The sequence below is a fragment of the Silurus meridionalis genome, chromosome 19 (genome assembly GCF_014805685.1).
Source record: "Silurus meridionalis isolate SWU-2019-XX chromosome 19, ASM1480568v1, whole genome shotgun sequence".
Classification (NCBI taxonomy): domain Eukaryota; kingdom Metazoa; phylum Chordata; class Actinopteri; order Siluriformes; family Siluridae; genus Silurus; species Silurus meridionalis.
The window spans coordinates 3,225,860-3,251,865 of NC_060902.1; the positions used below are offsets into that span (position 1 = coordinate 3,225,860).

The 26,006-nt window shown below is 39.0% G+C and overlaps 1 protein-coding gene across 1 annotated transcript; it reads left to right on the plus strand.

The window, feature by feature from the left end:
* Window positions 1–1,059: 1,059 nt before the first annotated feature.
* Window positions 1,060–24,146, plus strand: dennd6aa (DENN/MADD domain containing 6Aa). The gene is made up of 20 exons (XM_046875228.1): window positions 1,060–1,449; window positions 3,382–3,420; window positions 3,526–3,568; window positions 9,297–9,409; window positions 10,242–10,322; window positions 12,197–12,302; window positions 13,262–13,341; window positions 13,426–13,485; window positions 13,581–13,636; window positions 15,390–15,512; window positions 16,250–16,345; window positions 17,107–17,201; window positions 18,849–18,911; window positions 18,991–19,055; window positions 19,134–19,223; window positions 20,318–20,371; window positions 21,781–21,890; window positions 22,699–22,801; window positions 22,875–22,949; window positions 23,048–24,146. Exons 1-20 carry the CDS (start codon window positions 1,228–1,230, stop codon window positions 23,177–23,179), a joined length of 1,806 nt encoding a protein of 601 aa, XP_046731184.1. The 5' UTR covers window positions 1,060–1,227; the 3' UTR covers window positions 23,180–24,146.
* Window positions 24,147–26,006: the final 1,860 nt, after the last annotated feature.

Sequence of the window (26,006 nt, forward strand, 5' to 3'; positions counted from 1 at the left end):
TCCAACAGATGTGCTACTGTAGCTCAAACTGCTGAAGAAGTTACTGTTAATGCTCGATAAGTCAGGAGTGTTTTGTCAGCAAAAGGGGGACCAACACAGTATTATGCAGGTGGTCATACCTAATATTTATTTATTTATTAATATATACACACACATACACATACACTCTTAGTGTGCTTGCACAAGTATTTATAAATGAAAACATTTCAGAATAACTTTATTTGTCAGTATGTCAGGTACAGAAATTCAATTTGACATATACATCATTGCACCATCAAACATACACTACATATGGCGTTGCTAACATTCTTACACTGTCTGTTAGAGTCTCTATTTCCTCTAAAATCTGTTACATGCAAGGTAGCATTTATTTGTGCAACAAGTTTAGGACGTATAGGTAACCTTGGGAGATTGTGTAGGTGAGTATCAGGACAATGTAAGAATAAAAGCATAGTGTGCCTTATTATTTGCTTTATTTATCTCACAATGGTTCCAGTTTCTTGAGCAACTGATTGAGCATCTTAATTTTGCTATATATCTTTGGAAATATATGTTTTATTCTATTGTAAATTTTCTTAGCCTCTTAGATTTTATCTTAACTTGTGAAGGTGCATTAGAAATCAGGTGTAATAAATGTGACCAAGGTGGATTATTTACTCCTCATTCTTTTTTCCCCATCCAGAAAACAACACAGCATAAGAAAGACAGACATAACTGCAAATATAATCTTGCTGTCTTTCTTAATGAAATGGGAAAAACTTTTCAATATGCCATGTTTGGAATCTGGAAGAAACATTATTGTAGCCTGATTGTAAACAGGCCTAAATATTATATTAATATATTATTAATTAATATTAAACTTATTTTTTATATGTATTGTATTCATTTTCATGAACAGTCCCTGAGCTGTATGTTTAAAAATAATAATATAAATAAATGTATATAAAGTATTCTTTTATTATTATTATTATTATTATTATTATTATTATTATTATTATTATTATTATTATTATTAGCGATTCCAGCTATGTTATTTCCGTTTCCGTGGAATAGGAATAACCCGGAAGTATGAACATATACCCGGCGGTGCTGTACGTCAGGAGCGTAGCGGCGGTCCCGAATGCGGCTTTGGTTTGGTAGCGTAAACTCCGCGCTGTTCCGATCTCGGCTTAGCGCAGCCTGAGGTGACGCTCAGCGACCGGATCCGAGAGCCGCTTGTGTTCGAGGATGGCCTCGCAGGGGTCCGAGGAAATAGCGGAGCAAACCGAGGAGGCCGAGGCAACGCACGACGGGGACTGTTTGAGCATCTCCCCGGCGGAGGAAATGCCCGCTGACGGGCCCGGGGACGGGGAACCCGAACAGCTGCTCCTGCCTTGGGACCGCTTCTCTGCCTGGCTGCACTGTATCTGCGTGGTGGGCTTCGACCTGGAGCTCGGTCAGGCCGTGGAGGTGAGCGGGTCCGGGGTACAGCGCGGGTTGTTTATATCTGCTTCTGCTCCATTGTTCCAGTGTTCGGTCCGCGGCCTGAACCGCAAGCTCTGTCTCTAACAGCCTGAACCAATACTGACTGGGGATCCTAGCTTAGCTTAGCTTAGCATAGCATAGCATAGCATAGCATAACTGATGTCTACTCGAGCTGTAGGTTCTACAGAGAATAAACACTTTACAGCTCATTTACTAATCTTCTTCTGTTTCATACACTTCATATTAATTAATATGAAGTTTTCCAGTTTCCCTGTGTGTGTGTGTGTGTGTGTGTATATATATATATATATATATATATATATATATATATATATATATATATATATATATAATTTCACTGTATGTTTATTCTTGTGTCTTTCTGCCTTTGTCTGTCTATATGTCAATATGTTTGTCTTTTATGTCTATCTGCTCTTGTGTCCATCTGCCTTTTTCTCTCTCTTTATGTCTGTCTATATGGCTTTCTGTCTCTTAATATAATTGTATGTCTGTTTGGCTGGCTGTTTTTCTGTCTTGTCTGCATGTTTGTCTCTATGTTTATCTGGGGACTCTGTCTGTGTCTGTCCGTCTGTCTGTCTGTCTGTCTGTCTGTCTGTCCGTCCGTCCTGTTTCCGGTCTGCCTCTTTATTTGTTTGGCTTTTTGGCTTTCTCCTCATCTTTTCACTATTCTATCTTATCTCATCGTCTTTTGTTTCCGTCTTTTTTATCTCTCTGTGCACGTTTGTCATTCTTACTCTTTCGATCTGTCCTTTTTTTTTTTAAATCCATGCCATTCTTTCTATACATCTTCTGTCTCTCCGTTCATTTGTCTCTTCATTTTTGTCTTTTTATATATGTGACCGTCTCTCTCTATTGATGTCTGTGTCTCTCTCTGTGTATGGGTTTGTCTAGGTGTGAGTGTTTTAGACCATTTTTTCGTCTATCGTTGTTTGTTTCTCTGTCGCTCTCAGCCTGTTATGTTCCTCTCTCTCTCTCTCTCATCCCCTTTTCTCTCAGTATAATTGCTGAATGTGTAGGTGTTTTGACACCTTGAAAATGTTTCCTAGGCTGAGCTCAGTGTCATTAAACATTCAGCATTGACACTTGGTTGAGCTGTTCATGTTAGATGTTCACTGTTCTCATGATTCACTGTTCTGAGGGCCTTGTGTGCATCATGAGAACTTTCACAGGAGTCTGCAAAAGTTTTGTCTCTTCTGAAAAGCTGATGTAAATCATTGCTTTATTATTATTATTGGTGAAATGTAACATGACACAAAAAATGACAATTATTTCTTACTGATCTTAAAAGTGTGTTTATATCCACTATAAAGACTAAAAGTATTTGGACACCTGTCTACTCAAGTCATATGTGCTTTTTCTCCATACTGTTATCACCGAGTTGGAGAGACACAAATGTATAGGATTTTTAGATGTGGTATCTTTCGGTATCCTTCACATGAACTTGGAGACACAAACATGTTTCAGGGTGACATGAAACTTCCAAAGTGTTGGAGTGGAAGATCTGCTATAGAGCTCTAATCTAAACCCTAAAACACCTTTAGGATGAATTGTACATCTTAAAGATGCACCCCAGGGCCGCCTCCACCTCAAATACATCAATCTGAATGACAACTGAATGAGAACAAATCTCCACAAGCACACTGCAAAAAAATCTGGCAAATCATCTTCCCAGAAGAGTGGAGGTTATTATAAGAGCAGATGTGGGATGAGATGTTCAAAAGGCACATGAGATCTTATGGTCAGGTGTATTGACATTCTGGCACCTGGTGATGGATTAAAATTTTTTGCAAAGTAATCAGTAAATTTTTAAAGTTTATTGTATGATATTCCTTGATGCGTTTTATAATCAGGTTAATTTAGTAAATGAGTAATTAAAATTTTGTCATTGTTTTATAGGTTATATACCCTCACCATTCAAAACTTACAGAGAAAGAGGTAGGAGGCATTTCCTGTTTGTTCGATTTAGTTTTTCATATAGTTTTTTTCTCTTATAATTAATTTCGCTTATTTTACGGATTTTTTTTTTTCTCCCCATTTCAGAAAATGAGCATCTGCTACTTATCATTTCCAGATTCTAACTCGGGTAAGTGTGTTGAATTTTGTATCTACAGCTGGCTGTGTTATCTGTGCTTTCTTCAGTATACGTCATCGAGCAGGGTGTTGCAAATTACAGGTTACACAATCCAGTCTAGTTACATTTATCACCTATCAGGATTGGTTGTTACTGTATTGAAATCCATGTACACACACACACACACACACACACACACACACACACAATTGTTCACTACTCCAGCTTATTTTATTAATAGATCATTTCAGCAACATCTCCATTCCTTCATATTGTTTATTAACAGTAATTCTTTTCCACCTTCTGGGACTGTTCCAAATATTATTGTCCATGATATACATGTAACGTCTATAAAAGGTCACAAAGCACTGACCTGGTACAGAGCCACACAGAGGGAATAAACACGTTCCCATTTTAAATAAAGATTTTCTATTTTATTGATTTTTAATTTTGCGGTCTGCAGGGTTTGGTTTTCATAAAATGACCACTTCTGCTTATAACAATTTCCCGGCACATTTTTCAAGCTACGGCTGCTCATCCACACCGAAACATGTCCCTGTACTGCGCATGAGCAAAACATAAGCTGATTCGACCTGCGTCATTTTCACGGCCCACCGCGAAAACAGAGCATTTCAAAACCTCGGTGTGGATGGAAGGCTAAAGCAGAGAAAAAATATGCGTTTTCGGATGGAACCGTATTAGTATGGACATGGCATAGGTTAGTTATACCTGCCTCTGTGTGGTCATGCACTCTGGAAGCATGTACTCCTGTGTCACATCCTTTACAAGGTCAGCGATTCACCAGTCCGGCATCCATTCGACTCGTTGTAGCATCGTTAAAACGTTTTATATAAACGTGGTTTGAAACTAAACAGATTCAACTTCACAAACACCAAACACACCGGTTCTGATTACTGCTCGTAAACCAAGTCTGAAAGATTTCCACTACTCACATCAGTGCTGCTTGGTTATCTCTGGGATTCATTGATTGCTATACAGAGCAGCAGATAAGCCAGTTTTTAAGGCACTTCCTTGAAGCACATCTCATGCCGGTCTTGCTTTCCTCGCTGGCATTTACACGGCCAGATCGATGGGATCAACCCGCTGACGGCTCATTACAGGAAGTGGCTTGTTGGCCAGACCTGAAATGATGTAAACCGTGCATACTGAAATTCTTCTTAAAGCCCCGAACCTTCACGTGTGGATCTGGGAACGTAATGGTTAAGAGAAAATCTCTCATCATGACTTCAAGTCCTAAACCTAAAAATGAGAACAGTGTGTGTGTGTCGTAATCTCAGGAAGATGCAGCAAGTAATAAAAAAGTCGTTATTAAAATTTAACAGTTGGAGAAACATTTTGCAACTAATTAGGTTGATTGACAAGTCAGTTAGATGATTGGGTATTAATAGTGTATATTAGAGGGGCAGAGTCTCTCAGAATTAAAGATGGGCAGAGCTTTACCAAATCTGTTTCTAAAAAATATCTCTAAAAGTTTCAAAGAATCTGAAGAAATCTCTGCAAAAGGAACAAGAAGGGAAAACCAATATCGGATGCTCGTGATTTTCTAGCCCTCAGGTGGCACTGCATTTAAAACAGTCATAATTCTGTAATGGAAATCACCTCATGCGCTCATTAACACCTCCAGAAATCATTGTCTGTGAACACATGCAGGTTAGATCTTTCATGCAAAGATGAAGGTATGAGAGAACATGGTCCAGAAAATGTCACCATCCTCTCTGAGCTCGTTTAAAATGTACTGAGGACGGATGAATCGAAATTTGAATTTCGATTCAAATCAAGGAAATCACCTCCTCCGTACTAAAGAGGATAGGGACCACCCGGCTTGTTAGCTCTCGGTTCACAAGGCCATATCTCATGTTATGTTGTTGTTATTTACGTTTTACACAGTGTCACAACTTTATTAATTTTTTTTTGGAAATTGTGGATGTATTATTGATCCAGTCAGTTTTTTAAAAATTAGATCTGGAATGAGATTTGCACCAAATTTGTTCAAATACGCGCAATTTTAAAACATGACTGATAAAAAGCATAAAATATTCATTGCATAAAAAAAGGCCATGTTTTTACAATCTCCAGGATGTTGGTGTTTATAAAGCAGGAGTGTGAAATGAGCTCTTAATAAATGAGTACACACGCACGATTCAGCCGATGCCGGTGTATTTGTATAGTAACTGGAGGCTCGTTACGATCGGACGTCGTGAAGCGGAGCATCTGGCTCACCTCCATCTCGGCAGCGCCGCATCGATCAGAGCGTCGTCTTACTGAAATACGATGACCGAGCGTTCTCGTCCATGCCCTACTTCCTATTCAGAGCATTTTACGCTTGATGGAGGAATAAAACAGAGCAGACGTGTGTGTGAGAGAGAGATTGTGTGAAATGATTGCTTGTTCTTTACTTCTTGTTTCCGAACCAGGTTTGTTTTTCTTTACGTATCCGTACACATTTTATTATATTTATATGTATATATTCATATGACCGTACATGCTGAAACCACAATTAAAAGGTCTTGTTCCACTTTTTAAAGTCGAGCAGTAAATGGGAACTAGTTGTGAGAGGGGAAACGAGAAAAAAAAATAACCGTTGTACCGCACCAGCTATGCGATTGGTCCGAGTGATATCATGAGTCATTTGGTTGCATTTGGGGCTTCCCAACTAATTTGGGCTACTCATATGTTGCGTTGGTAAAATTGTGGATGGACGGATGGTCGTTCCTTTTGCTGTTCTCCGCTTTGTGTAGGAATTTCCAACGGCACTTGTTCTTCAGGTGTCCTATTGCGTCCAGGGTAAAAAAGAATCTTGAAAAAGACAAATCAGGGGTTGGTTACAAAAACGTTCATCACTTTCGCGTTTTAATTACCGAACTAAAAGATCTCAGGCCTCTTCTGTTGGTTCACATTTGGTCCTGCATCATTCACAACTTTGCATATACTTTTATGGATAAAAGATTCTGACCATAAGATTTGTGTGCTTTTTGAACATCCCATTCCACATTTAATCCCAATCCAAATTTGCTGAGCTTCTGGGAAGATGTTCCACTAGATTTTGGAGTGTGTTTGTGGAGATTCATTCAGTCACAATGGTGTTAGGAAATGCAGGTCCTGAGGTAGGGTGAAGTGAGGGGTCCTGGGTGCAGTCAGCGTTCACATTCATCCTAAAGGTGCTCACTAGGGTTGAGATCAGAGCTCTATAGCGGGAGATCTTCCACTCCAACCCATGTATCTTCATCAAGCTGACTTTGTGCACAGGGGCAACAAAATCCAAAGACAATTGTGTTCAACTTTGTGGTAACAGTTTGGGGAAGAACCACATATGGCTGGAAATGTCAGATGCCCTCAAACTGTAAGCACCAAGTTGGAGGCACACAAGTGTATAGTATGTCTTTGAAAGCGTTAGCATTACATTTCCCTATCACTTACGCCTGCACAAAGCCAGCTCTATGAAGATATGCTTTACATGGCTTGGCGTGAAAGATCTTGAGCGGCCTGCTATAGGCCTCTGATTTCAACCCTATTGAGCACTTTTGGGTTGATTGTGAACGCTGACTGCACCCCAGACCTCCTCACCTCACCTACATCAATACCTGACTTTACTAACATAAAGTCTTGTGTCTGAATGACATTCCAAAATCTAGTGGATCACCTTCCCAGAAGAGTGAAGGTTAATTTAAGGGTGAATGGAGACCAAACGTGGAATGAGGTGTTCAGTTATCATATGTCGGGAGTTTTACGGGTTCTGTTCTATTTCTTGCTATTGTATATAAGCATCAGTGAGTAAAATCTGATGTGGATGTTTACAGGAAGGCAGTAGAAATGAGGTGGTGTGGAAGAACAAGTCATAGAGTTTCAGCAGTCCAGTCTCGCAATGACGAAGGTCTGAAGAACCAGTGGAGGTCCGTGTGGGCCTGGAAATACACGCTGAAACAGGCGCTGGCATGCCGTTTGTGATGAAACCCAGATATTGTATATAGATGGAAATGTTTGCATAATGTGGGTGGCCATGCCATTCTGAAGTGAAGCATTACTTTATTCAGATCCGCAGTGTTCTTTATGATAATGGGTTGGGGTTTGTTCAGCCTGCTGAAAAATGATTGCTGTTTGAATGTAATTTCAGTTTCACTTCAGAGCTCTGGGTGCTATTTATACCGAACAGAATTTTATGTTGGATAAAGTAAGCAAAAAAACAGGTCTGTGTATACATGCTGAGTTTAGATCGTGTGTGCTAAGGGAATGTTGTACTCAGGTGAGTCTTTACGGTCGCTCCAACAAAAAACTACTCAATTTATCTTTTAAGTGGATAAAAAAGGAATGGAATGATGATCGTTTATGTATTAAATAAGTGGATGGGGTTTATTTGGAAAACGGTTGAATAAGGTTGCTCTATATACGTATAAGCACTTCGTCAAATATTTATAGAGTTCTCTAGAAAGATGAGGTAATCCATCTGTCATTCATAAGCTCACCGGTAGGTCGCTGTTTGACTTCTCCGAACAGAGTCTTACACACACAGTCGGAAGGTCACTCCCCGACCCACAGCTCATAATCAGAATAAGCCTTTCTCCAACTTCTCCACCCACGGAATGCCGAGCGCTGACGTAGGACCAGGTTCCTTTGTTTAACTTTCACCATCGCCAAAACGCATCCTGTTCCAATTCTTGCTTCTTGATCATCTCCGGGACTGGAATGTAGGAAGGGCAGGGAGTCCGTTCACGCTGCTCTGATCTACACGGTGCGGTCTGGCACGGCTTTAATGCTGAGCTGAAGACTCAATTTACTGGTGTACATGTTTGTGTGGAGGGTGAGGAATCACGTTCAATGCAAAGGACATGTTATAAATAAAACCTCAAACTAGGGGTCGTAACCCCATGGGGAGTTCCTTGATTCACAAATGGACCCTGATAGAAAGTCACTGCTATTTTAATTCATTTTTTTACAACGTGTTCTTAATTTGGACAGAAGTTTGTGGTCACCTGACCACTTTTTGAGCTTCTCATTCCACATTAATCCCCATTATAATAACCTCCACTCATCTGGGAAGATTTTCCACTACATTTTGGAGTGTGCTTTTGGAGATTTGTGTTCATTCAGCAACAAGGGTGTTAGTAAAATCAGGTAATGATGTAGGTGAGGTGAGTGGGTCTGAGGTTAAGTCAGTGTTCTAATTTTCAGGTATTTAGTAGGGTTGAGGTCAGAGCTTCAAACCATGTACACCACATGTTGGAGCTGGCTTTATGCACAGGAGCATGAGGTTTTCATGCTGGAACAGGTTTGAGTCTCCTAGTTCAAGCGAAGGCAAAATGTAATGCCACAACGTTGTATGCAATTGTGTGACTTCAATAGTTTGACCTCAACCCTACTGAAGAACATTGGGATGTATGTGAACACTGAGTGCACCCCAGGCCTCCTCACCTCACTTACATAAGTAGCTGACTTTCCTAACAACCTTGAGGCTGAAAGTATGCAAATAAGGGATTAAATGTGGAAATAGATCTTCAAATGGACAAAATTGTGATTTTTGCTTTGACTAAAAAAAAAAAATTTTATACAATGATGAAAAGATAACTATTAATACATTTCTTTACAGGCACCGTTATACTTTATCATCTTCACAGCCAACTGCTCCTTTCCTATGAAAAATGAAGCATCAAATATTCCTGAAGAATCCCGAACGGTTTATAACTGGTGACTTTATGTGCTTTCTGTTTCCACTTTTTATTCACAGGCTGCTTAGGGGACACACAGTTCTGCTTCCGTTTCCGGCAGGCGGCAGGCAGGAAGTCCTCGCTCGGATGTTTTCTGGATCACTTCGACAGAGACGCACCGGTTTGCCTCAAGGTTGGGAATCTTCAGAAGAACAATTATTCAGCCGATTTATATTTATTCATGTGTATGTATGTATGTATGTATGTGTGTGTGTGTATATATATATATATATATATATATATATATATATATATATATATATATATATATATATATATATATATATATATATATATTAGGGTTGTCAATCAAATAATTTTTTTTTAGGAATTAATTATGGTGTTATAAATTCCGTAAATCATCAGGACACCAAATGGAACTTTTGCTATGTTTCCACACGGACGGTTTTATTTGCCGGATGTGTGCATCATGCTGTATCTTTATTTATTTATTTATTTATTTTGGGTGGGAGATATACTGCAAGTGTCTGATCCATTACCACAGTAGATGGTGGAAATGCTCTATTTAAAAATGCGAACTGCCAATAAAGATAAAGAAGAAGAATCATAGCGGATTTTGGAGCTTGATTTGAGACTTGGCGCATCAGTAAAACAAATGTTTAGTGATATAAAAAAAAATTTCCCTGCAGTTTAGAATTTTTTCAGAATCAAGTCAAGAAAGGATGTCGTGAGTAAACGTGTGTTGCTTTGAAGGTTTTAATTTCACCCCATTGTATTTATTTCTTTATATTTTAAATAAAAACCGTCGAACAGAAATGCGCGCTGCGTTAATCGTGCGTTAATAAAATTACTGCCGCTCAAACGAATTTTTATTTAATTGAGAGTTGTTTGGATATATAACTTCTGCAGAAGATTTGTCATGTGTTTGTATATTACTGTTGTACACTATGAGCTCTAACAGTCTAATGATTACAGAATGCAACTGTTTTTTTTGTGCCTTTTAGAGAGATCAGGGGCATTTCTACGGTTATGTGTACTTCAGACAAGTCCGGGATAAAACGCTAAAGAGGGGCTACTTTCAGAAGGTGAGCTGATTTTAAATCGTATGCATCGAATTCTAGACAATATGACTTGCTGTATACGAGGCATCTATTAATGTAACATACAGAATAAAAGGACTCATACAATATAAACGAACAGTGTGTCAATTTGAGTTGTTTAATATCGTTTGGTCAGTCGTAGAATATCGGATAGTTCATCTTAGCACGAGACCAAACGACTCATTAGGCATCTAGCACACACCCCAGATTACTCTGTGTTTTCACTATAATCCTTTAGGCCTCCTTTTCCATGTTAGTTGCAGATTTAACCTAAATTTTGCCCGTCTATCCCTTGAGAATCAGTTCCCTAGCCTCAAGCCAAGATCCACAGTGCGACTGCAGAGTAAAGCGAGTCTTAATGTCTCTCACGAGCTCGACCGCGTCCCTGCTTCTCATCACCGTCAGTCATGTTAATTAAGGCGACCCGGCTTAGGAGCGCTTCTAATCTACTTCTAATCAAAATCATTCACGTGGTTAAAAAAAAAGCAGCACAGAGGCACAAGGGGGGAGCACTCGGGGCCTTCGAATCTCTTTCTCTTTTCAGTAGTATGAGTCATTCTTGTGGTACAATCGTAATTATCTTTCACACATTGAGAGCGCTACTGTGCAAGCAGAGGTTATGTAACGTTGCCGTGGTAGTGGAAGTACAATAACGAATCTGCAGCCACTGGAATACTCATGAGGGTCTTCATAAAAGGCAAAATGCTCGTTCCTTATCTTTAATATGATTCGCAGTTTTTAAATCAGGAACTATTTCTTTTTGTTATAGCCATATTTCCTGTGAGTGGCCTGAAATTACATTTAATGGAGAACCTTCGAACAGTCTATCTTTTAATACAAAGGGGATAGACGGCTGACCAGGAAGCACACAGTCATTAAAAATCCCCTATGAGTAACATGTAGACCTTTAGTGGGTAGTGCACAGAAGTGAAGTGCTCTTACATCTGACCTCATATCTATGCTTCACCTCGTATCTTACATAGCGTAAATACACTGTGGACAAAAGTATTGGGACACCTGTTTTTTTCCAGCCATAGGTGATTCTTTCTCAAACTTTTACCTCAGAGTTTAAGGCACACAATTAAACAGGATGTCTTCGGAAGCGTTAGCATAAAAAAATATTTCTACACTTCAACTAGAAAAGCCAAACCTGTTCCAGCACTACAATGCCTCTGTGCACAAAGCCAGCTCCATTAAGATATGTTTTGCATGGCTTGGAGTGGAAGATGTTGAGTGACCTGCTATAGAGCCCTGTCTTCAACCGCATTAAGCACCTTTGGATGAATTGGATCACTGACTTTACCCCAGGCCTCCTCACCTCACCTACATCAGTACCTGACTTTATTAACACCATTGTTTCTGAATGAATCTCCACAAGAACATCTTCCCAGAAGACTGGAGGTTATTGTGATGGTGAATGAGGACTCAATGTGGAATGGGATGGTCGAAAAAGTGCTTTAAAATCTTGTGGTCAGGTGTCCACAAACTTTTGTCCAAATTGTGTTTCTATTGAACAATCCATGTTCATAAATGTCATACCACCGGATACAAAGTCTAATGCCTTAATTTCTAGCCAACTACCTCTGAATTCTCTATTTAGAGTCACCTAAAGCAAGTCTGCTAAATCACATCTACTATATTTATGTAAAATGTATTGTTTGTGTTATAGACAGACAGATATAGATATAGATAGATAGATATATATAGATATATATATATATTTATATAGATATCAAGTATTCAAAAACAATTATCTTCACATGTTGCTAGATTGTTAGCAAAGTGTAATTTTGGTTAGTATTCAGTGCACAGGATAAGAATTTAGTGTTAAATATTTTGTTTATATGTGTGTACCCCAGTCTCTGGTTCTCATCAGCAAGCTCCCCTACGTCACCTTCTTCCACTCTCTTCTGAAGCTCATTGCCCCTGAATATTTCGAGAAACAGGAGCCGTGTTTAGAAGCTGGTGAGTACAGCATGGCAGAATTTAACATCAGAAAAGCCTTCATTTCAGTCTTCATGATTCTGCTTTAGCTGCTCTGGGAGAAAGAATTAAAAATGGTGGTATTTTTAGAGACTTGCATAGAGACATGCATTCAGGGGAATTCAGGAATTTACTGTGTTCACTGTGTTGTTCTTTGATATTAATAGGGATGACATTTCTTTTGAGGATGAAGTACCATGTATTTTTTTTGGACCAAAAAGGCAAAAATTCTTCATCTACATGGACAAATGTAATGGGACACCTACATTTTCCAGCCATTTGTGGGTCTTCCCCAAACTTTTACCTCAGAGTTGGAGGCACAACATTGTATACAATGTCCTTGGATGTGGTGGCATGAAATTTTCCCTCCACTTGAACTAGGAGACCCAAACCTGTTCCACCATGACAATGTCTCTGTACACAAAGGGAGCTCCATGAAGATATGGTGTGTACATGGTTTGGAGTGGAAGATCAACTGCTATAGAGCTCTGAAATTAACCCTATTAGGATAAACACTGCCTGCACCCCAAGATCTCCTCACCCTACATCAGTACCTGACTTTACTAACACACCTTTGACCGAATGTGCACATATCTACACATTCCAAAATCTAGTGGAACATCCTCCCTGAAGAGTGGAGCTTATCTGAACTGCAAACGGGGACAAAAGGATGAATGGGATATTACGGTCAGGTGTCCACAAACTTTCACCCGTATAGTGTGAAAATAAAATTTGAGTTCAAGTTTTCTCATAAATCTGAGATATTTGAATAATTGCATATTCAATTAAATCATATAAATGTTATTTATTCTCAACAGGTTAATCTTTTGTGTTCTCCACCTGTGCCTTTGACTTTACTTCTAGAAAATATCATTCGATTAAATAGTCAGCGTAACACTCAAGATTCTTAAAAAATCTCCATTTATTTATCGCCTCTTTAGCTTGCAATGATATCGACCGCTGGCCGACACCATATCCAGGAAAAATCTTGTCTCTCCCGATCATGGGCGTCGTCATGAAGGTAACTGCTTCGCTCGCTTTTATTTTAGTCTCCGATGACTTATTGCTGCAAAGGAATTCATTAACACTCTCTCTCTCTTCTAAGCTGCGTATACCGACGTGTTATGACAAGCCGGGAACCTCACAGCTTGTGCAGTCCACCTCGGTAAGACGAACGTCAGTGAGAACTGCATGTCCCGATGCTCCACTTCTCTGCATTTTGATGTTTAACTATCTATCGAATGTGCCCCTTTTTTGCAGAGCGACAGTCTTGTGTCTGTCGTACTTCCTACAATCCATGAAGTGGACCTGTTTAGGTAATGCTATTCTCCTGTGTATTTATGACCATCACCTCAGGATTTATATATTTTATTCATATAATAGCCATGTTGTCTCTCCTGCCTGGTTTTCACAGTAATAGTGATTAACACGTATAAGGGTCTATGGGAAATCGCTGACACTGCCATCTTGTGGTAATTGTTGAAAGTACAGATCCCAAGGCGAGCGCCATGTCGGTGTGTCCATGACTGCAGTGTTTACACACTGCTTGTATCTGGTTGCTGTGATACCTCTGGCTCAAGAGAGAGAGATATGGCTTGTTGTTGTATGAATCGATCACATGCAAGTTAGGAATGTATGATGATGTGTTACTATTAGAGGATGGTGTTAAAACAAACTGGAAAAAAAAGGACGTCTAGACAGTTGATTTAACAACCGGAACCCACTCTTTCTCCACATGGGCATGGTCTTTTTGCATTTGTCTTTCTGCTGCATGTCAGTCAGATTGTCCCCCATCAAGGTGATTCCCATTAAAGAGCAGTTAAACAGCAAAAGGGGTTTACTAAAGATCCTTTATTCCAAAGTATCCCTTTGTGCATGTAGTGCAAGTAAACTCCTCCTATTATCTCTCAAGATGAAAAGAAGACCTTTATGGACCCAGGCTGTGGAAAGATTTTCCCCTGGGTATCTCGGTATACTGAAGAGATCTCGCCTCCATTTTGCTTTATATTTATCCTGTAATTAAATGTCTCGTGCAGCACTCTCGACCGGCATCACCATTTAATGCACTCTGACTCTGAGCTTGATCAGCAGGGGAGGATTTAGTCTGTCCTGCATGCGCACTTGAAATATCTGCACCAGCTGTCATTTCAAAAAGATCTGGACGCAAAAGCCAACCTGCGCAGTGCTGTAAATCATCCCAATTAAAAAAATGGTACAAGATCCGACAACATCCTTAGTGCTCTTTTAATCCAGTGCATTTTTTTTCCTCCTCTGAAATGTGAAAGAGAACTGGGTGGGAATTGTAAGTGTCGCATGTGATTAATACACAGATGTGAAGGCAGAAGGGCAGAAGTGGAGAGGCACTTGGTGGTCTGTGTTCTTCAAGGCTGATTTCCATCTGTTCATGGTTTCTTTCCTGCCATGTTGGATGTTCCCACGTGCTGGAAAAAAGGACTAACATATGCACATGATGCAAACATTTTATATAAATATACTGATCATAACATTATGACCACTTGCAAAATATTGTCTTGGTCCCCCCTTTGCTGCCAAAACAGTCCTGACCCGTCGAGCATCAACAGCATTGGCCCTTGTCAAACTCGCTCAAATCCTTACATTCGCCCATTGACCTCACACATCAGCTTTGAGGTCACCTCAAAGGTACGAGGTTTAGATTTTTGAACAATAAAAAATAAAAAAATTCCCATGGTTTGTGCACCCTGAAAAACTATGTATAAACTGAATTTTCTTCTCATACAAGATGATCTTTAGAACCTGAGGATGTGCTATATAATATTCATATTATAATTATTAATATCTAAAACTATAAATTAAACTGATAATATTCATATTATAATTATTATAATATTTGTATATAATGCATATTTACATACATATAAAATATAATTTTATTGTAACGTGTTTTTTGTTGTTGTTTTTTTCCCCCTAATTTAGTTGTCAGCCATCACGTCTAAATGTGCCGTATTTTTATAACAAACTTGCATGATGATGTAAAGATGCGTGAGGAACGCGTTTCCTGACCGGACGATTCCCTCGTTTGTGCCGCAGGTGTTTCTACCCCGTATTCTTTCATATCCAGATGTTGTGGGAGCTGGTGTTGCTCGGGGAAGCGCTCGTCGTAATGGCGCCGTCGCCGGCGGAGTCGTCGGACACGGTACTGGCGTTAGTCAGGTGAGCGGTCGATGAATAATACATTTGATATTCAGTGGTGTCCTATGGTCTTGGGTGCAGTGGGATGATCTGGATGTGCTGTAGGTACAGACATCAGTACACAAGGAACATCTCTAATCGATATTGCATTGGTGTTGATTCTGTAGGACAAAAAGCTAGAGATTTTCTCATTTTAATGCCAGTAATCATTATGCAGTTAATGATTATCCGTCCGTCCGTCACCTGAACGTTCCTGCTTTTATGTGGTCATGCTATATGAGCTCCTTTACATACTTTGGGGAGGAAGATCTTGAGTGGCCTGCTATAGAGCTCTGATCTCATCCATACTGAACACCTTTGGGATGAATTGAAATAAGCACACTCCATAATCGAGTGAAACATCTTCCCAAAAGAGTGAAGGGAATAATAAGAGCAAATTGGGACTAAATGTGGAATGCAATGCTCAAAAATCACATACCAAACTTATGACCAGGTGTCCCAAAACATTTGGCAATAGTGTATTTATCTATCTATTGATATTAACACAGTCTAATATTCTACTAGATATATATCATATCTTGGCTGCTTCATGGAAACACTCTAAAATATAAAATCTGGTTGTACTGATGTCATTATAATAATAATGATGTTCTGATATTTGGTGACATTTTCTGTAAGATGGTTATGTACATTTTTGGAAGGAGTCTCCACTGTGAGAACCAGTTACAGTGTAACGTTTGTATTTTTGTCATTATTAGCTGTATCGCTCCACTACGGTACTGCAGCGATTTCCGGCCCTACTTCACCATCCATGACAGCGAGTTCAAGGAGTACACGACCCGAACCCAAGCTCCGTGAGTGCCCCTTACCCTTCTTCACACCTCCGTTACACTCTTAGGGGTTCCACAACCGGAGCATTTGATCTAAACTGCAGAAAAGAACCAGGCTATGGGTGGTGGCTTGCTAGTTATTTTTTTTTCTTCTTGGATTTGTTTACATTTATCTGGTGCTATTGACAAAGCTGCAGCATGTCCTGTCCTTGCTGCTCATGATTGACTAATTTTTTTTTCTGGAACAGTCCTGTGCTAACAGTGAGACCTTGTCACTGTGATGATAAGCCTTGTGACTGATATTAGAGTTAACTGAATCAGTGTAACATTTATTTACAAAGTCTCTATTCACTACAGCCTGGCATTTTACATTCATTTATCCCTATGATCTACTCCACTCTATCTTTGGTAGGGTTGCAAAATTCTGCCATTTTTAAAGACTGGAAATATATATAATTTGTAAAATAATTATTTGTAAAATTCAGTGGGTGCGGCTTATACTTGGGTGCGTTTAATAGTCCAGAAATTACAGTAATATAAATCAAAAATAAAAATATTTTATAGTTGCTAACAATGAATTTGTGTGTGTGTTTTTAATGATGATTTCATTCTTAGTGGTCTTAAAAAGTTTAAAATTTGACTTTAAAACCCTGTTATATAGTCCATTTATTATACTTACTGTAAAGGAATTAAATCATGGTGCTGTGATTGTTAATGTCTTAACTATATATGTAGAACTGACATTAGGCTCACAATCATTTGTAAATTTTTACATTTGTTCTCAGGCCGTCTGTCATCCTGGGAGTAACGAATCCTTTCTTCGCCAAAACACTTCAGCACTGGCCTCACATTATCCGCATTGGAGACATGAAGCAAACAGGTAAATGTTTATAGTTTAGGTTAATGTTATGCGTGAAAAAATAATCGATTTTCTGGGTTTAGCATGCGTCGTGTCCTTTGGATTGGATAATGAAGTTGTCTAATTTAATTACAAACCACTTGTGGATGGATGGATGGATGGATGGATAGGAGGATGGAAAGAGAGAAAGAACTTTCTCATTGTATAGTGCAGGTACACAGCAACAAAATTCAATTTAGCATCTTCCAGAAGTGGAAATTGACAAGTGCTCATAAATGTATATGTACAGCATGTTTTATATATAGTTATATATACTACTATGTACTATGTTGCCTAAAGTATTTGGTCACTTGACCTTTCCTGCTATATGTGGTTCTTTTCCAAACCGTCACCACAAAGCTGGAGGCGCTCAATTGTACAGGACGTCTTTAGATGTGCTGTAATACAATTTTGCATTGCAACTTGGAAACCCAAAACCTGTTCCAGCATGGCAATGCCCCTGTGCACAGAGTGAGCTCCTGGTTTACATGCTTTAAAGAGGAAGATCTTGAGTGGCCTGCTATAGAGCTCTGATCTCATCCCTACCGAACACCTACCCAACTCACCTACATCAGTACCTGCTTTTCGTAACACCCTTGTGGCACAAATATCCATAAGCACACTCCAAAATCTAGTCAAACATCTTCCCAGAAGACTTGAGGCATTTTAAGAGGAAATTTGGACTAAATGTGGAATGCGATGCTCAAAAATCACATTCTTATGATCATGTGACCCAATACTTTTGGAAATAGTGTGTATGTGTGTGATAGAGAAATGGTGACTGATACATATAGGTCCTCTCTTTTCACCTTGGTATGGTGAACACAGCACACCGATCTGAGAGCGTCTGAGCGAGGTGTTCTTTATCTGGTTCTATGCGACAGGATGTATAAGTATAAATCTGTGGGGTTTTGTGGGTTGTAGCATTTTTTAGCTATGAAACTAACCACTGAGGCACAAACTGAGCCAGAGGAGAGCAATGAAGTGCTGCTGAGGTACCAAGTTTACGTTTTAATACATGACCCACATCTAGATATACCATATAGACAAAAGTTTGTGGATTTCTGCCCATGAAATTCATGTGCTTTTTGAACATCCAATTTCACATTTGGTCCCAATTTGCTGTTAAAATATCCTCCAGTGTTACAGATTTTAAAACAATTCAAGCAATCGAAATTTATCCCAGTAGGGTTTGTGGTCAGAGCTCTATAGTAGGCCACTCAAGATCTTCCACTTTAACACACACGTGAAGCATAATTCCATGCAGCTGGTTTTGTGCACAGGATTTCTAAACAGGTTTGAGTCTTCTAGTTAAAGTAAAGTGAACTTTTATTTCTAGCGCATCCAGAGACCCGCTGTTCAATTCTGTTCCTCGGATTTTGTGGTAGCAGATTTTAGAAAATCCACATATGGCTGGAAAAGTCAGGTGTCTCCATACTTTTGTCCATATAGTATATAATCTATGATCATGTTTAATCGATAACCCTAAAAGATATTATGTTAAATATGGAATCCAAGTAGCCGAAAAAAACACACGGTAGCTTGTATCTGTCAATTTTACAAATAACACCGTGGCTCAGAAATTGCTGTGTTGTTTTTTTTTTTCCTTTCCCATTTCCCCCCACGCAGAAATGGCCAAGCAGATGAAGGTGAAGAAATTAAAGAATCTGAAAACTCTGGATTCCAAACCAGGTAAATTTGGCGCATTCCTTTTTAAAACCATCTCGAATGCACTATTAAATGAAATAACAGTCTCGTTTTGCATGAACAGGTGTATACACTGCATACAAGCCTTTTCTGAACAAAGATGACGACATCATTAAGCAGCTCCAGAAGGTATGCAAACATCATCACATCACACGTCGCCTCTTTGAGCTGCTTAAATATGGCTTCTACATGTCTAATTGTTCTCAGGGAGTTCAGCAGAAACGTCCATCCGAGGCCCAGAATGCCATTTTGCGTCGCTATTTCCTGGAACTGACGCAGAGCTTCATCATTCCCTTGGTGAGAAATCGCATAAGATGCCCGATTTATTATTTCAAACTGAGGATTTGAAAATGAGGGAATTTCCAGACTGGAAACTTTCCATAGGAATTAACTGGAATTCATTGGAATAAACTGGGAATTTACAAAATTGCAAGTTAGCCAATAACAGGAATATATTCAAATACAGTTGAAAAAAATCTTGCAGGATTCTTTGGGTTAAAACAACCAGATTTAGTGCAATTAAACTTGAATTTAATGAGGCCACACTCCCCTATATGCACCTTACGTTCCTCCATAACACAACACACACCATTTCTTAAATCCTGCACACAAAATAATAAAATAAAATCGAGTATTAACTTAAATTGCATTGATTTCTTTTGTAAATCTGTATTTGTTTGCACGCATGTCAGCTTATGACCAAAATGTTTTTGTATATAATACAGTTTGTCTAAATTTCCACAAATTTCTAATTTATTTCCATAAATTCCTGGTAAATTTCCAAAATTCCCCAGATGGATTTTTCAATGGAAAGTTTTCGGACATTTTCCTCCAGCCTACTCCTGGTTACATTTGGCTGTAGCATGACGGCGATTTCAGTTCTCAAACAGGATTAATGTTTTATTCTTTATAACTGAAAATGATCTACGGACCAGGTTAGACTAGTCGGCCGCCTGATGCTATGATATGCAGCATCGTTATGGTTTCTGTAGATGACAGACACACAAACACACTGTGATCACAGGTGAGAATCATCAGTCCATTACCTGTCAGTTCCCCCTTCCTCCTTTTAATCTACAGCTCACCTGCAATCACATCACATGAGCCTTTTCCCCCCTTTCCACCTGGAAGAAAACATCCTTGGGTACGGATGTATATTTGCTGACTAGGAGTAGATTTGATTGATTTGATGACGGAGTCCTGTAGGAAGGATGAAGGGGATCTGTAGGGCGTGTAAGACAGGCGATTTCTCATGTAGCTGTGAATAGAAGAAATAAAAGAAAAAAAGAAATGCAAAATGCAAAAGTCTGGTCATTTAGCTACAAATGTACTATTAGATTTTGTGTAGTGAAATAAAATGTTGCTTATTGATCTGTGAATGTCTGTTGTAGGAGCGCTACGTGGCCAGCCTCATGCCTTTACAGAAAAGTATCTCTGCCTGGAAAGTAAGATATGTATTTATTACATCACACACACACACACACACACACACACACACACACACACACACACACACAGGTAGTCCCGTCACTGTTTTCCGTTCTTAAGACTGTTTGGAGATCAGGCATAACATTAAGACATTATAACATTGAGCAGTGAAGTAAAAAACACTGATCTCTTCATCATGGCACCTGTTAGTGGGTGCGGTATTATTAAGCATGAGGATTTAAGCAACTTTAACAAATTGTAACGTCTAGACGACAGGGTCAGAGCATCTCCAAAACTGCATTTCTTGTGGGATGTTCCCGGTCTGCAGTGTCAGTGTCTATCAATGTGCTCCAAGAAAGGAACAGTGGTGAACCGGCGACTGGCACATGAGGTCCGATACAACAGACGAGCTCCTGTAGCTCCAAATGCTGAACAGGTTCATGCTGTTGATGCTCAACGGGTCAGGGCTGTTTGGGCAGCAAACAGCAAAAAAATATTAGACTCACAATGTTATGCCTGATCTGTGTATGTATATATATTTATATGCATATACATATGTTTTTTTTTTGCTGTGCACTTTTCTCAATTGTGTTGTGATGCATATGGTCTGAAAATCCAGGATTCGGTTCTTTCAAATTGGAAACAGACAGGTATTAGAATTTTGAAACATCATTATTTCAATATTTTGAAATGCGTCGTACAAAGGTCAGATTTGACTCCTGCCTGATGTCTTCTATTGAATGTGCCAGGTTTTAGATAAGTGTTAATCCAAAACCTGGTTCTCTATTGTCCAGAAACGTGTCTCTAATTAATATACCTAGTTGGAACACACTACTCTGAACAGTTTAGGCATTAACACACCTGATTTAAATAAAGATCTAATTAGCAACCCATACTCTGTTGAAGTTGGTGTGTTGGAGCTCTAAAGAGTACAAGCTGTTCTGTAGTACCAGGTTTGGGAGCAGGCGCCCCCTGGTGGTTGAATTAGTTATGAGATCATAGTAACTTCCTGCTCATTCTGCTGAATTTTAGTTTAGTTTACAATTTATTTGACACACTGTGATTATATTAAAGTTGTTAATGTTGAAGCACAGACAACACTCTGATGGATGGAGTCTGAAGAGGATCGTCAGGTTTTGCAAACATTTAAAGAGTCCATGCTCCCGCTTGAGTGCACAGTATCATTATAACGAAAAGGGGACGAACTACATACTTATACAAATATATATTTTTACTCAAGTTGTTGTCAATTAAATAATTAGTACAATTATAAATCTATCAGAGGTTTGGAGCTCACTGTTCATAAAATGAAGTTGGAGTTATTAGAAATGCTTCTACATACTTTTAACTCTTGCTGTTCTTTCTCTTCCTATCTCATACGCATTCTTATTTTTGTTTTATTTTTTCTCCCCCCATCTCATCTCAGAGTCCTCCTCATCTCAAGCCTTTTGTACAGGAGGAGTTTATGAAGACGCTGGAAAAGGCCGGACCTCAGCTCACATCTCGGCTCAAAGGGGACTGGATTGGTCTTTATAGGTACATTTATTTATTTAGTTATTTTTTATACCTACAAGCCAAAGTGGAAGTAAAGCCTTTAAATACACACAGTTCAGGCACCTTATTGCATTTGGTTGTGTTTTTGCATTTAAATATACACACAATCTTTTTGGACAAAGCTTGTAGACACTCGACTATAAGGTTCATATGTACTTTTTGTGTTCAGAGCTCTGTAGCAGGAGATATTAACATTTGTGAACATCAACAGTTTACAATGTGTAAACAAAAAAAATATATACAAATCAAATAAAATAGATTTAATTAATATTGATTAAAATAAGTCATTGATTAAATTGGCACGAATAAAATTGATGAAATACAATGACATAAATAGGAAAATTTAAAAAATGTACGTGTGTTAGACCTCATTTGGGTAATACAGATGTGTATATAAGTGTGTGTGTGTGTGTTATAATTAATTACAATAAATAATATAACATTTTCTGAAGATATGATCTGCTTAACTGTTCTAATAATTTTTTTATTCATTCACATCCTCAATATGCGGAGCTGTCAGGATTTTCACCTTTTAAGAGACAGACAGACAGACAGACAGACAGACACATTTTATTAGGCATCATGTGTATGCCCTTATGTTAATTTCTCTTTGCTATGTGTAAATGGCAAAGAATTGTCAAGGCATGATGTTTGTAAATATTAAGGTAAAACCACATATCCCCATATCGTTATATAACGAAGTTGATTCCCTTAAACACTTTTCGCTTGACTAAATTAAACAGAGTCGTGGCAAATAATCCGAAACGTTCTTTTGTTCTTTTGGTCTCAGGCAATTCCTCAAGTCTCCCAACTTCGACGGCTGGTTCAGAAACCGCAGGAAAGAGATGATTCAGAAGCTGGAGGCCCTGCATCTCGAGGCGCTTTGCGAAGAGGTTAGAACCGATCACATGTAACACACTTTATGAAGATCTGTTATCTCTGAGCTCGTGTAAATCTCTGTCTCAGGATCTCCAACAACGCATTCAAAAACACACCGAAGTGGAGACTGTAGATCTTGTTCTCAAGCTGAAAGATAAACTGGTTGGTATTTTTATCATTTTTTTTTCTTTTGAATGCATCTTTTTGTCCTCCGCCTTAAACAACAAACCAAGCTTTTGCCTTTTCCCGGTGTTTTTCAGACGCAGGCTGAGCGAGAGAAGCTGCCGGTTGGAGCAGGAACGCTGGCCAAACTTCAAACCCACATCGACTCCATAATCCTCTCGCTTCCTGAGGACCTGCAAGGCATCCTGCACAAACCAGCCACGCCGTGACTTCCCCCGAACACAAACTCTACCGAGGACGAGGCGACCGAGTCCATCACGGGTTTGGGGTTTGAGTTAAACACCACGACCGCTCCACGTGTGCACATTTTTCTGCAAACGCAGATTCAACGAGCTGAACTGTGCTGCAATGCTGGCATTGCCCGAGCTCAGACGAGGCGGAAATCAGCCTGATGAGGTGTATCGATGACTCTTCGTGTCTCACTATGTGAGCCATGTTTGCTTGTTTTTAAACATGGAGATAAACTAAGTTGGACAAGAACCACTATAAATGAATCTAAAGTGATGTTTAATGCAGTGTGGTCTAGATTTCAGGTTCTCTATTGTCCAGAAACCTGTCTTTTTATTAATAGGTATCAATGACAAGTCTGGAATGAAGAGACGCGGGTTTGTTTGATGAAGTTGACCGTGATTTAATACGTAATAATTTCATTCAGAATGATCAACACTAACAGAAGACTCACGTGTCCTGTGACATCAGGGACGATCTGACACTTCATACTGTTATATCAGAGGGTGCCATGCAACGTGTACGCCTTCTTATCATTAATGAGTGTGAAATCTTGCCTTTTTTTTTTTAAATTGATTGCAAGTATTTTCTTTTAAAGTAATGAATATATTCAGAGTAAAAGAAAAAAAATATCATTGCCTTCACCAGTGGTGTCCAATCTTTTACACAAAGGGTTCGTGTGGGTGCAGGTTTTCATTCCCACCTATCAAAGGCCACGCAAACAAAAATGAAAATCGTTATATACAAACAGAGAGAATTTGGTGTGGACTCGTGTGGTCGGAATGAAAACCTGCACCCACACCGGCCCTTTGTGGCAAAAATTGGACACTTCTGAACCACAGGATCTTATTTCATGTCCCGGGTACTTTGCACCGACCAGGCATTACGTTACTACGTTATAACAATATGACCAGTGAGTAATAAAAAAACCCCACTGGTATCTCTTCATCATGGCACCTGCTAGTGGGTTGGATTTATGAGGCAGCAAGGGAACATTTTGTCCTCAAAGTTGATGTTAGAAGCAGGAAAAATGGTCAAGCGTCAGGATTTGAGTGAGTTTAACAAATTGTGATGTCTAGACGTCTGGGTCAGAGCGTCTCCAAAACCGAATCTTGTGGGATGTTCCCGGTCTACAGTGGTCAGTATCTATCAAAAGTGCGCCATGGAAGGAACCGTGGTGAACCAGCGACAGGCTCATTAATGCGCGTGTGGAGCGAAGGCTGGTCCGTGTGATCCGATCCAACAGACGAGCTCCAGTAGCTCAAAACGCTGAAGTTGTTCATGCTGTTAATGCTTGATTGGTCACGACTGTTTTGGCAGCAAAAGGGGGGACCGACAATATTAGTCAGGTGGTCATAATGTTAAGCCTGATCAGTGTATAACCTGGTAAAGAGCTCCCTCTAGGGGTTTAGCTGGTAATTTCGCTGTAAGATTGTAGTGTTTTGAGACTGGATTTATTCGTTTTTTTCTGAAATCTGTAAGATTGACCCTGATGTATATGACAGTTCATCTTGGCTCTAGCAGCTGTGGTTTCACATCTGTATATCAGCCTATTGGTAGTGATTATGTCTGATTAGATGTGCATGAAGTCCATGTTGAAGCTCCTGAGAGTCGTAGAGTCCTGCAAGCGTTCTTCAATCATGTGCCTTGTGTTGTGATGAGGAGCGAAATGTTGACCAAAGATACCTTCAAAGATTTTTTGTTTTTTTGTTTTTTTTTAAGCACAGACACTGACACCTGAAGAAATACTGTCGGAATTGGTTGGGTGATTATCGTCCAACTTCATCATCTGGTTTTGTAGGCTTCTGTAGACACCGGAAATGCTTTCAGTCTGACAGCATAAAAAGACCTGTCTTAACTGTTTGTTACACAACCACTTGTGTTTTCTACGTACAGAGGAGCTTATTTTAACACGCTTACGTTTTATATGAAAGTAAATGGATATTCTCTTTCGTAACACAATGCGCCGGCTCAACAGTATTTTGTAACACTGGTATTTTTTTTATCCTAATGATCATTTCTATAAGAAGTAAAAATGTATAGTTGGTTATGGTATAATACAATAAACGAATGAGTATGACTCTGTATACAGTGTATAAAGAAGCACAGATATAACACACACGATCAGTGACGAGTTCGATATTTTTTGGCAGTTCTATTTTTTCTATTAAAGCCATAACCACTAACGATGTTCCAGTACGCATTACATGTATGTCATGTTTCATACGCATTACCATTATCATCATCATGGTTTTTTAACTTGTAAATAAATACAAACAAACAGACTGTTGTGTATTTATTTTTTTCTTCATCTAAATTTAGTGTAGTAAGCCAAATTCTATAGTGCAGTAACTTTAACCAATGCAGGGGTTTTTTTTTTAATACATATATATATATATATATATATATATATATATATATATATATATATATATATATATATATATATATATATATATATATATGTGTGTGTGTGTGTGTACACTATAATTCCACAAGTATTGGGCCACCTGACTTTTACAGAGATACCTGTTTTTGTTTGTTTTTTGGGTTTTTCCTGATTTTTTTTTTCTTCCAAGCAAAAAATATATATTTGCATGCTGACTAGACACATTTTCCCCCCACATTCAATGAAAAACCTAGAAAGGTTACACACACAGACAGACAGAGACAGACAGACAGACAGACAGACAGACACAAAAATGGGGGCAAAAACTAGTGTTTATATTTTTGTTCTGTGTGTGTTCTCAAAGATGAGCCTCCAATATAATTCGTACCAGTCATGGTAAAATGATCACCTCGAAAAAA